Below are 13535 nucleotides of genomic sequence, written 5' to 3' on the forward strand. Positions count from 1 at the left end.
GGAACATTATTTTTCATAAAGTTCATTCAATTTGTCATATTTTCAGTAAAAATAACCATGTTTCAGAAGCAGTCATTCAACTATGCTGTGGAATGGTTATTTGGAGATCAATCTTATTTCCGGTCAAAACTAGTGCATTTCTGAAGGGATGCTGCCCTCAATATCAAGTCAGCCTTTGATGAACTGCTGGAACACCTATGAGCATGAAGATTTCTGCTTATAAATCACAGAAGTTAAAGGTTTGTGTCAGGCGTTCTTTTTAAGTTTTGCAATATGATGCATGCATTAAGTCTGCATAAAACATTCAAACGGACAACATTTCCTGACTGGATTGAAGAAGTCATCAAATGGCTAAGAGTTAGTTATAATGAGGTTTCCCAAGTAGGCAGTCCAGTGTAGTGGTTAATAATATCCATTAAAAGCCCAATAGGAAAAAGTGACACACTCAAAATGGGATCATTTGAGAAGGGCTTCTTTTTCCAAGGCAAGAATACATACGTGTGGGTGAGGTGTAGCAGAAATATGAAGGAAGGTATAAGAATCCAGAGAGAGCAGCCGTGAGATGATAATAAACCACAGACCACAGGACAGGGAAAGAGAGGACTTAGTGGAGTTCTGAAGGAGAGAGTGAGGTAGAGCAGGCTGCCTTTAGAAAAGCATGCCTTTTGTTGGAAGTACACACTCAGCCAGAGTTGACCTCACACAGGAGACAGAAAATCAATACCTTAAACTCATTCTCCTCCCTCCCACAGATATATACCCAGGACTCCAGATTAGCAGACAAACAGAAATCATGGTTCTAGGCAATATGAAGGTTTCAGGGGTGACAAGTTACTTAACCTGGCTGTACCTCAGTTTCTTCATCTGAAAAATGCTAATAAGAATAGTTACGACCTTATATCTTATAAGCTATAAAGATCAGGTGAAAAAAATGAAGCACTTTTAACAGTTCATGGGATATAGTAAGTTATAAATAAATGTTGCTTCTCATTATTGGGCTTTTTAAATAAGGCTTTTATTTTTGTCAGTGTAGCTCAAATATAAAAGCCACAAAATGATGTTTCTTTCCTCATTGTAGATATCCATATACCACTGTACATTACTCTGAATTAAAAGACCAAGAAAATTGAGCCCTGGCTGGGTGATTTAGTTGGTGGTAGTGTCATTTCCAGACACCAAAAGGTTTCAGGTTTGATTCCCACTCAGGGAACATACCTAGGTTTTGGGTTCAATCCCTGATCGATCAGATTCAGCATTACAGAGACATGAATTTCAAATCCAAAAAGAATCGAAAATGCCCTTCTTATGCCCCAGATGTGAGTGAGACCTGATGAACCACTGGACTTCCTTTGGAACATAGTCCATCTCCAAGGAAATAGAAAACAAAAACACCCAAAGCACATTTGGGTAGCAGACACATGAGTAATATGGCAGTGTTAGCCAGCAAGTAATGACTTTGATGATGGAAATAAGTACATGTAAAGTAACTGAATAAAAATTTGAGTATTCAAAAAAAAAAAAAAAAAGCTAATCCCTCAAACACAGCAAACCCATTCCTCCAAATGGTATTCCCATAAGTAATAGCTTTGAATCCTATTTCCTTCTATATTTGCATGGCCAGCTACTTTCCAACCTCAAATCTTGGCTTACATGTTACTATATTTGTATCTTCCCTATCGCTCTATCAAAAGTAACCTCCTTGTTTGAAATCTTACACACACACACACACCCCTATTATTTTCTATCATATTAACAAGTATCATTTACACTTTCCTTTATATCACTGATCTCCAATAAAAACCATTATCTTCATGTTTAGCTCTTTTAATTCTACTGGGTTATAAAGTTCTTGGGTACTTGAGTTAAATTTGTCTCATTCACCTGTATGATCTCCTTATATGTCTAGCTGGTAAGTTAAAGGATCTTATAAATAAGTGAGCAATTGTAACTTTGATTTCTGAAATGAAAACCAAGTGTTCTTGGTAATTCACAGTTTTCTGCCAGTTGTTCTCCCCTTTCCATATTTAAGCTCTAAGCAATTTCCAAAGAAAGGAAGTGTAAACTGGTGATTCAGTCTGTGCTCTCATGGAGGGAGCCTGGGCATGAATTTTAGGTAGTGAATGATGGTGGTTTGACAAGTCTTCCCCGTTTCATTTAACAGACATAGTAAATAGGGGTTTAAAATTGTCCTTTGAAAAGTATAAATCAACATTGGAAGGATGCTCAAAAGAGAGTAGTGTTTAATGAACCAGTGAATATATATATATATATGCACACACACAAACATATATATATATATATATATATATATATATATGTGTGTGTGTGTTTGTATGTATCGCATATAATATACATATGGCTTACATATATAGGGATAGTATAATATACATATATGTATGTGTATGGGTGTGCATATATAAATGTGTGTATACATAATGAGTTAACACAGAGATACGACTTCTTTAAACTGGACAAAAACACTTAGGAAATTAAATCAGTAGAAAAAAAAGATGAACTCACTAATTCTAAATAATAAAATTATTGACAAATAAATATAATAGTAAGAATAAGTCTTGGGAGCCAGTCTTGTTCTGATGTATTATTTTCTTATTTGAGTAAGAATGTGCCTTATTTTTATCCCCTAGTTACTTTCTATTATCAGAGCCTCCACATCTTCATCAGTTTTAATGATATGAATTGACACACAGGACCATCTCAGAGTATTCTGTTTCATTTCATGTAAGTATAATTTTAAAAGTAAAAGCTTAGAGCTTTACTTTAAAAGTAAAGTACAAAATATTATTGAATATTCAGTCTTTTAGAAATATTCTCTGTACTATGACTGCTTCTAAAATTGATTTGTGTAACAGTTTCCCCCAAAAAAATTACATTGTGAGAAAATATATTCCATTTTGAAATATATTTATCATATTTAATAAACATTTGGATGTTTTTTGCTGTGTGGTTGAAGCCTTTCCTATGTTTCCATTTGGAATATTTTTTATATAATAGACATTTGGAGGGTGCTTGTTTTTTGTATTTGAAGTCTTTTCTGTGTTTGGGAAAAGACAGCTTGAAGGAATGAGCTTAGCCAATCTTAATATCATATTAGTAGATCAAGGACAAAAATGCAAATATATCTTGAAATGAGGCATGATTCCTCAAAAAATAACACAATAGCATATGTTATTGAAGAAAAATAGTACTAGAAATTCAAAGAAAGCAATGATCAAGGTTTTAGAGTTCAGATTTGGCCATGTATAGTTGGAATAAAAATGTGCAGAACACAGAAAGATAACCTTTTAAACAATCATGTCAGAGATAAACTCAAAGTACCAGAGATGATGCACTCCTCAAAGCCTAAAGCTTTCCTTGAATTCATTTATATATTCGACCTTCACATATATCGCTCTTCTGCTACATTATGCCTCCCTACAACAGAATTCCATTTAGTTATGACTCAGTGCCTTATTTACTTCGCTGATTGTATTAAGCCTACACAAATCATCAGAAAGCTTTAATTTGATCTCCACAGGCCTACTCTACTTCCCAGAAATGGTAACAAGGTATTTTAAATCCTCCCAACCCTAAGTACACAGGTTGCAACATCACTACTACTTGCCAAATAAATTACACTGCAAATAGAATTCTAATCTTCCTGTGCTGACTAGCAGAACTAACCCAGGAAGAGAAAAAACAAAACAAAACAGAAGCATTCAGTGTTTATATATTTTTATAACCCCAGCATTCAGAATGCTGATAAGGAAAGACTCAATTGGGCAATACTGAGTAGGCAGATAATCAATTTAGTATTATCAGTGGTATCCATGGAAACTACTAGTACATGTGGTTGAGGATGTTTGGGAAGATTAGGACAGAAAGGGATAGCAAGTTACCGGTGGACACATGCAATAATGCTAAGTCACCACATTCTCCAGTATTATTTAAATGCATTTAGATTAGTAGAAAACCCACAAATCATCCTTACAACCTGATGTGATTAATCATCATTCAATAATCACATAATCATAGTAATCCCATTTTATACATGAAGAAACTTAGGCTCAGAGACATTGGGTGTGCTCAAGATCCCACAGATAACAACAGATGGACTACAACACATATAAAGGCAGATGCATCTATTTTCATGGTCCATGCATTTAATTTCCATGTTTCTTTTTCCTAAGCAGAATAAATGGCATCAAATTTAAGACATAAAGAACCAAATAAGATATCCTGAATGTGCACAGCACAATATGGAGAGTCAATGATTAAAAGCGGAGGGCGGGGGGAAGGTGAATGGGGAGTTTTAAAAGAGCACTATACTGAGAGGGCAAAAGAAAGAAGAGCACATAGAGGTCAAGACCTGAGACACAGTGATAAAGGTCAAGCTAATCTGGTAAGACTACAGGGCATCCAATTGGCCTTGAGCACTGTGCAGAGTAGCTCAAAGCCAAATGCTTATAGGCACCAGAAAGTACCTGCTGATTCATTCCCTTTTCCCCAGAATATGCAATTTCCTATTGTGCTTTGGCTTTGTGTATGTTCTTTTGGAAGCCAGAGTTTCAGTGATAATTCTTTTGAAAATTACAAGATAATTCAACCAAATGTTGCATGAGTGCTAAAAGACTGCTCATAGTGTGATTCCCAGAAACCTAACAACACATGCCAAGGACGTGCAAAAACTGAATGTCAGATGTTAAAATAAAAAGTCAGGCTAATTTTTGTCCCCTAGCAAGTAGACTGGATCATTTGAGACTTGGAGATCAATAATATTTTTAATAGTTTAAAATTTCTGAATATAGTAAAGTCATCTTTGGTTTGTCAACATGAACTTAAACTATTTTTGTAATTACACAAGGGACTCTCATTACAACTGCAGAGTGTAGGTAAGTGTGGTTTAATCTAATAAACCGTATATTCACAGTGACTTTAAGACATAGAAGTGATTCCTTTACCAAGACACAATCATAACAGACCGATTAAAACTGAATTATGCTGCCATAATGATGCACTGTGTCTGTAAAGGTAGAGAGAGCATAGAAGAAGAAAGTAGTTTGCTCTTATTATGAGAAAAATATTTGGTAGAATAAGGAATACTTATGAAACAACAGAAGAATAAACCTTCACTTCCATTAAACAGAGCTTCATAGAAAGCTGCTAAAAATTCTTCTAAATAAAACAACATCCAGAGCAGAACACATTTTACAAATATACATGTTATGAGGTAACTTATACAGCAGTACACAATTGCAGAGGTAAAAGACCTCAAAGAAGGAAAGCTTTAAAATCATGATGTTGAGGTCTATAAACATATGAATTTTAATCTATTTATTGCATTAGAGACCCATCACTTTAACAGCGTGGTATTGAATGAGGTAAGGGAATGGCCAAGATAGGAGGACAACAATAAATCAGAGGAAAAAATAAGCAATGCTACTTGTATCTTCATTGACATTAAATTGAAAAATAATAATTTTAAGAAAGAAATTACCTCTCTTTTCTAAAAATGTTAAAAAGCTACAACATCTTCTTTTGACTAGCAATACAATTAAAACCTCATGTTTTAACACTTCTCAGCCCCCTCAAGAACATTTTTGAGCTTCTGCAGTCAGACAGTGTCTTCTATTTCTTTTATTATCTCCTCTTGTAGCATTCCCAATGTTGGGACAGTACTTGGCATTTAATAAGTACTTGGCTAGATTGATTTGACTGAATATTCCCAAAATAAGATTCTAAATATATGGAATCTTTCATTTATCTTGATGGGTAATTCTTCAATGGAGGTAGTGTAAGATGTTTAAAAGAATGTGTGTAGTTTGTCCCTAATGGATGCAGAATTCTTCATGATTTAATATTACATTGATGATGGATATTAAGTTCACACAATAGACAGATTCTGATTCTTATAGGCCTATCCTTAGAATGTAGTAGTAGGGAGAAAAAGTGATCTGTGACTTGTCAGGCGATTGCTGGGGAACCGACCAAGCTAAATATCCCAGACTCCTGGAGGAAAGGAAATGAAAGGAAATGGTCCAGACAGTCATTGAATGGACATCCAGTATCCTTCCTGATGTCTGAATGTTTGGAGATGCTGGTCAGCTGCATCATTTATTCCTTCCACTCCTCCTCACCTACAGTTTGGTGTGAGTTACACAGAGAATTGGGACCAGAGCCTGGGATTCAAAGCATAACACTAGCCTTTAATATGGGAAGGGAAGGATAAATGAAAAATGATTAAATAAACAAATAAATGAATGAGTAGAACTACACCTACATGACATTCGGGTTTGGTTTATTGCCCCTGGAGCCACCAACTCTGCACTTCAGAAAAAAATTCAGAAAATCAAGTGGCATTGGAGCTGCCAAAACTGGTCCAGGAAAACATAGGCTGATAAAGCATACACATTGAAGTCCTGAGCTAGGAAAGTTGCAGAATCCAATCTAATAATTTGGAATCAGCAGATTTTTTTTATCACAGTAAAAATGTCTTATTAAAGCAGAGGGGAATATAAATTATGAGACTAAGCCCTGGAATGTTACTCAAATAGTGTGGCCACATAAATCTTTCTTTTTCATTTACATCCTCTTTGAATCAGACAACTCCGATTTAGCCAATAGCACCAAAAATATTCACAGTGAATAGTGATGTGTTTTGGAGAAGTGATTTTTCCTAGTTATATTTCCTTATAATCTCCTTGGCTATACTACTCTCCTATTACCTCTTTTACACACATGATATGGTTGCTTGTGTCTTTTATATATGCATATAAAGACATGAGATTGGTTTTATAAATCATAAAAGAACGCAGTCTCATTATTTTGCACTTACAGTAATTTGATTTTGGAAGATATAGGATGCAAATTATCATGGTGTTAAAAGTGAGATGTATATATTTTGCAGACTTCTGGGGAGCAATCAATATTCGTGCTGTGGAATGCAAAGGAGTTAGTTGAAGGTGAACCAGGATGAAACTTGGAAGACGAGCAATATTAACCAGGACTGCTTTCTATATTTAAAACAGCCTTTATAACTATAGCATTTATAATGTTTTGCGACCTAACAGAAATAATAATAATTATGACAGTTACTCTTGCTTCTATCAAATAGAATTATTTGTGACTCTACAGAACAATTTTGCCTTTACACTCCTCTTACTATGTATTTCATTTTAGTTGTTTTTATAGGAGCATATATTTCAAAATGTTTCAAATGAGTCTTGCTATCCAATAGCAACACATGGTGCGTAACGTCCTTCCTGATACATCTCATGCATGCAACAACTCTACATGACTCCTTTTCTGCACTCAGCCCGCTCAGTGAACCTTTCTACAAATGCACTCCCCTTACCTACCCTGACCTTGTTTTTAGTAAACCCCCACCCTTCCAAGCCCATACTGTTGTTAGTCTCAGCGAGGAGCTAGCAATATAAACAAATGTTATTGCTTTCAGAAGAGGAAGTCTCTCTCACACCAGACATTTGTGCACCTATGTTACACCCAGTACATAAGCGTCACAGAGGAAACAGTCTACAAGAGAAGAGTAAGGAAATATTTTCAGCAGCAGGTGCTTTGGTCCAAGTCAATGCAATGAGCAAAAGGTCCTTGCGGGATTACAGTGATAGTAATGAATTTTTGGGGTTGCAGTGAATAGTTGAATGAGGTAGCAAAGCAAGGGACAGACAATAAAATACTTTTAATTTATTTTGAAGTCAGCCCCCCCAAAAAGTAGGAGGCAATTTCAGCAATTGTGAATCATTTTCTAAAGAGAAATGACACAGTGATCATTTCTATAATCCTATAAAGTTTTAAATCTGGAAGTGTGTTGAAAGAATCATGAAACAACTCATCCATAGAAATAAAACTGACCTTAAAATACATAATTTATGTTCTGATTTCTTATTTATTTATAAGGAAAACCAAGGATGAAAGGACATGAGTGATTTATATAATTGATCAATTTAGATTAGAATTTTTAACAACTCCATGAGATCTAAAACTTATGAACATAAATAATATCAAAGACTATAAATCTAATGTTTTTCATCCCCCACAGTATTTAATGAAGTCTTAGAAAACACTCTGAGCTGTCTCTCTCTCTATATATATATATATATAGAGAGAGAGAGCTAGACATAGATATAGATATAGATATACATATATGTAGCAGATAGAGCAAGTAAAACATTAGTATAGTACTATGAAGTTCTTGGTTTAGTTCTTTATCTGATCTACACTTGCAGTGTGTAGGAAAATAATTTAACCACTCTGGTCTCAACTTCATCTACATATCAAAAACATTCAACTAGGAATATATAATTTTCCACTTCTATAATTCTCTAGGTTTTCAAAAATATTCCATATGATTTATTTTCTTTTATACATTGTCTTAAGAGAGAAAGCTTTGTCCCATCTATAAAATAGCATATAAATACATATATATATGTGTGTGTGTGTGTGTGTGTGTGTATATATATATATATATATATATATATATATATATATATAATCTCTTGGGATAAAGTATAAAAATTATTTGCTCTTAGTTAACTTCCCACAATTCAATAGAAAGTATACAATGGGTAAACATCAAATATGTTCAAAATAAAAGAAAAATAATTATGAAAATAGGTGGTTTATTTCAAGATTACTTTTGCGAAAACAAATTATTTTCTACTGTTTACCACTATCTAAAACTACCAAGATTAATGTTACAGAACAATGATAAAAATGATAAATTACAGTCATTGATCTCCAGAAAAATGCAATATTGATTCTGTGTTATAAGCAAGACAACATCTTCTAAAGACTCACCTCAAAAATAATTATTTGGTAATTATTTAAATCAATATTTACTATGCACAAATTTACTGCAATCAAAGTCACACAATAATATTTAAATAGTAACATTACTCTTTATTGCAATATATGGGTTAAGGAGGTTTATTTAGCTTTAAATGCCTCTATCTTATGTCTGAAAATAAGCATTTCACAAATGTGTCCAATGAAAGGAAGTTCTAACAATAAAGTAAATAGAGCATTTTAGATTTTAAAATTTCATTTTTCTATCCGATGACCAGTCTTTTTATCATTTGTTATCACCACCAAATATCTATGTGCTGGCGATTCTATTTGTTCAGGATCAGATTTCAAAATCAAATAAACAAAAATAAATAAAGCTTGAGGGAGAAAGAACTCAAAACCGTTAAGTTTTTAGAAGTTCATCAATAGTGCTAATGTGTAAACAATCAGTAATAATTATATCACTGAACATTTTGTCCTCCTTTAGAATGTGAAAAATAAACAAGCTGATGTAAGACCCTCTATCCAGCGGTTCTCAACCTGTGGGACGCGACTCCTTTGGCAGTCGAACGACCCTTTCACAGGGGTCACCTAAGACCATCCTGCATATCAGATATTTACATTATGATTCATAACAATAGCAACATTACAGTTATGAAGTAGCAACGAAAATAATTTTATGGTTGGGTCACAACATGAGGAACTGTGTTTAAAGGGTCAGAAGGTTGAGAACCACTGCATAGATTTTTAGGTATTACAGCAAAGGTGTGCTCATAGAAAATTTTCAATCTTTGATTGTATAATTGAGATTTCCTCCTAAATTACTTCCTCTAAATATTTAAGAAAATATTCCTTAATCATTTCATGTTCTCTTTCAGTTGAATATTTCCTCTTTGTTTTTTCAAAGAAATCACTTACAAATAGAGCCCCTGGGAAAATTATCTTTACTTTTAAAAATTAGCAGACGTCTTTCTTGATATTGAATGGGGAAACAAATTATCTCCAGAGCTTCATTGCCTAGAGTAGACCATCAAAATAACTGGTCCAGGACATCCTCTTAGTACCAGAAACCATCAGGCAAAGTGTCAAGCTCTTTCTTCTTTCTTGACAAATATCTAGTCAAATAGCTACCTCAGAAACTTAAACCTTATTTCCTCTCTCTATTTGCTTTCAGTTCCACAAATTCTTTCAATTCATAATAGATCTTTTGAGAGAAATATATGTTTGCAGAATTCAGATGGCAACACAATAGTTATACAAAGCAATGTAAACATACAGTGGCATCTTTAAGCATTGTCTTTGACTTTCAAATTGTAGTCTATAAAACAGGTGTGCAGGACATACTTATTCACACTTTGTAATTACCTTCTACCTATGATATTGTCTTTATTTCTTTATTTCTACACACTTTCAGTCAAAGTGGATTTTGAAAGCCATGGATATTTTAGCATGTCTTAAAGTTAATTTACAAAAATTAATAAATAGCTATTCAGAAGATTGTCACAAAAATAAATCAGGTCTCATTTTTTCCTCCTCATTTCAGTCATTAAAACTAAGCTGAGAAAGAAATATCATAAATGTTTCTTTACAGTGAATAACATTTTTCCTAGTGAATATATTATTTCATATATTATTGGGTATTTTCCTCAAATTCAATTTTATTATTTTGGAGATTGCTTCATGTATTCTAATATTAATTTAAATAGCTATTAAATGTTTCCATAGAAAATTTATTAACACAGTCAATATTAAGACCCCCAAATTCCCAGGATAATGATCATTTAAATGTAAATAAATGGCTGTTTATATTAATCTGACTTTTAAAATTTATGTTTACTTATTAAAAATTAAAATCCCATCATATTATAAACAAATTATTATTTGTGAAAATAGCTTTTCGTTAATTCTCTTATATTCATTTCATTAAAATAATACTTTTTCACTCCATCAAATTAATAAGAAGGAAAATCCATTAGGACACTAATCATTCTATCCATTCTCTTACTGATAAAAGTAAGCATAAATAAGTTTAAACAGTCACCAATGCTACTGATCCAAACATATTCCAATAAAGTTTACTTGTACAACATACAGATAAAGCATTCATGAAAAGATCACTTAAAAAAAAACACAAGTTTATATACTTTTTCTTTTCCCTTCAGTATTTGTCTTTAAAAAGTTTCTTGCCAAACTTTACTACATAAGCCATCTCCTCTATCTTTGCTCCTGCCAAACCCTTTAATCTTTTAGTGAAGTGAATGCTTCATTTGTCTAAATTAATTTTGTGTTAGTATCTTTAGTCTAGATATATTACCATTATAAAATATAAAATAGACTAGCAACAGTTTCATGAACAAGTGCTTTTCCAATCAAAAGGTCAAATATTTTGTTAGCATAATAGCATCAATAATAGAATTCTTTTAGTCTAAGATCTTTCAATCAAAACCTTCATTCCTACAAATTATTATTTCAGCATAATGAAAATATTTTGTACTTGTATGACTTTGTACTCATGAAAAATTTTAATTCACTCAAGTATACAGAAAGAATGGAAGAAAGTGCTTTAATATTTGGTATATTGTAAAGAGTAAAATATATATAGCCTATGTCGGTATATTAGATTCCCAGCACAAAATCTTTGAAATGTATGGTAGTGTCTAAAAGTTTCCCTCCCACCAATATACTTGTGATGAATATATCTTAACAACTTTCAATGTAGCAATTTTTTCAGTCAAAAGTAAAAATTAAAATATAAAAATGCTATTTTTTGGAATGCTTTATTTACACTGAAATAATAAAATAAAGCTTTTATGGTAAATATTTACGTTCCTTTCATATTACATTTCAATGAAAGCACTAATTTTGCACACTCTGCCCTTTCAGAAGTGGAATGCGGGATTAATATCTACAAAACAATACTCTCTAAGAAAATCAATGCAGCAAAGATAAAAAACAAAACAAAACGATATCCTAGTTCAAGGACTTTTTACATAATCTAACTTTAATGTCACTCAAACTGAACCAAAAAACAAGAATTATAAAAATTGGACCACCGATGTTCCTACCTTCTTGAACCGCTTGAAATGGGTTGTTGCCATCAACAAATGTCACCGAAAATGTGATTTTCTCAGTCTGTAAGATCTCCTCATTCTGGTTGAGGTCGCCAACTGCTGTGCGAAACACCTCATCATCCTTTTTGGCAGATTCATCAAAAATTGCTCCTAGAAAGAAGTGAGTGTTGCCATTAAACAATAACATAAATATTCTGTGATGTCCACTGGAAATAATTCAAAGCAATTCATGTATTTGAAAATGTATATTTTCACTTAAAACATGCAGTTTATTACTGAAACATATTGTACTGAAAGCAATGTGATAGTTAAGCAGGAATTTACTTACTTCCTTCAAATGGAAATGATGAATAGTACATCAAAGTGTTATTACATGGAGAGCATTGGTAAGAATTTAATAAGTACAAAAAGCTTTGAAAAGGACCAAGAGGTTAAAACATTGAATGTCTTATATCATGAGATCTTTACGAATTCATAGCTTCGAAATGTTTTATTTTATTTTTTCTGAGTAAGAGCTAAAATCAGGAAACTTTCTGAGAGCCCATTCATAAAGTAGATAGAAATCAAACTTCTAATTTTAATTTATTTTCATTTTTCTTTTCTACCTTTCATTTCTAAAAACAAGGATTTCAGTTTTTTTAATAGTATTAAATTCAATATATATGTAGAAAATTAAAGACAGACGAATCTCTTAGGAGAGATAACTGAGAAATATTTCCTGAAAAACTAACAGTAAGTCTTAGTAGATAATCATGGCATTCTTTCATTCATATATAATGATGATGATAAGAATGTGGCTAACATTTACTGAGTGTTTTTCAGCACCATATTGGTTAAATGCACCAGTTTTAAGAGTAAACTGATTTCAAATTGTGAATGTGATTCATTAAGTATAAGTTAGTGACCAAGAGATTTTAAATTCCAATCCCCATATTAACAATAATAATAATAATAATACTTATCTGTAGGATTATTAAGTGTTTTAAAGGAGATTATCCATTCAAAATGTAAGTAAGTTGTGGTAACTAAAAAGTTTTCATTAAATGCTAATGTTTTCTTATTTTTAAATACTGTGTTCTAAACATGTTTATCATTTTCTATTAACTTTTCCATATTACAGTATCCCATTTTAATCCTTAAAATAATTATGAAATATGTATATGCATGCTACTGCAATATACATCAAGTTATAACAATAAGATTCAGAACAAAAAATATACTGAAATTCCCATAGTAAGAGCCAGAGTCCTTACCTATTTGATTGCAATGTCCTTACTCTAAATCAGTGCAGGATCCTGCCTTCCAAACTTATACCCATAAGGAATAAAAACAATTTATGAGGATCCTGACTTAGAAATGTGGGAAATTCTTTCACATTGTGTCATGCATGCTTTACTAGTATTTGTATTCAGAGTGAGTTTTCTAGGCAGGCACACATTTTCAGTGTTTACTTTTTTTATTATTAGCATTTTGGCCAATGTACCTTTTGTCTTTTGAATAAACCCTGCTGACAAAAACAGTCACACACCTCAGGGTCGATAACATGACAAAGAGTGACTTTATATTCATATCTACATACATATCCATATACACATTATATGTCACTTGACTATCCTTCATAGTGTGTATATATAAAAGTGAAATTGTGAATATATAAAATGT

At 32.5% G+C, this 13535-nt stretch overlaps 1 protein-coding gene across 3 annotated transcripts in view; it reads right to left on the reverse strand.

The window, feature by feature from the left end:
- Window positions 1-13535, reverse strand: part of GRID2 (glutamate ionotropic receptor delta type subunit 2) — a 1396175-nt gene that overhangs the window by 1143277 nt on the left and 239363 nt on the right. For all 3 annotated transcript variants that reach the window (XM_070392701.1, XM_070392704.1, XM_070392700.1), the window contains exon 2: window positions 11868-12023. In XM_070392701.1, the coding sequence (XP_070248802.1) occupies window positions 11868-12023 (156 nt within the window). The remainder of the gene's footprint in view (window positions 1-11867; window positions 12024-13535) is intronic.

The sequence above is a fragment of the Myotis yumanensis genome, unplaced genomic scaffold (assembly GCF_028538775.1).
Source record: "Myotis yumanensis isolate MYYU_CA2020_CCGP unplaced genomic scaffold, mMyoYum1.0.hap1 SCAF_1, whole genome shotgun sequence".
NCBI lineage: Eukaryota > Metazoa > Chordata > Mammalia > Chiroptera > Vespertilionidae > Myotis > Myotis yumanensis.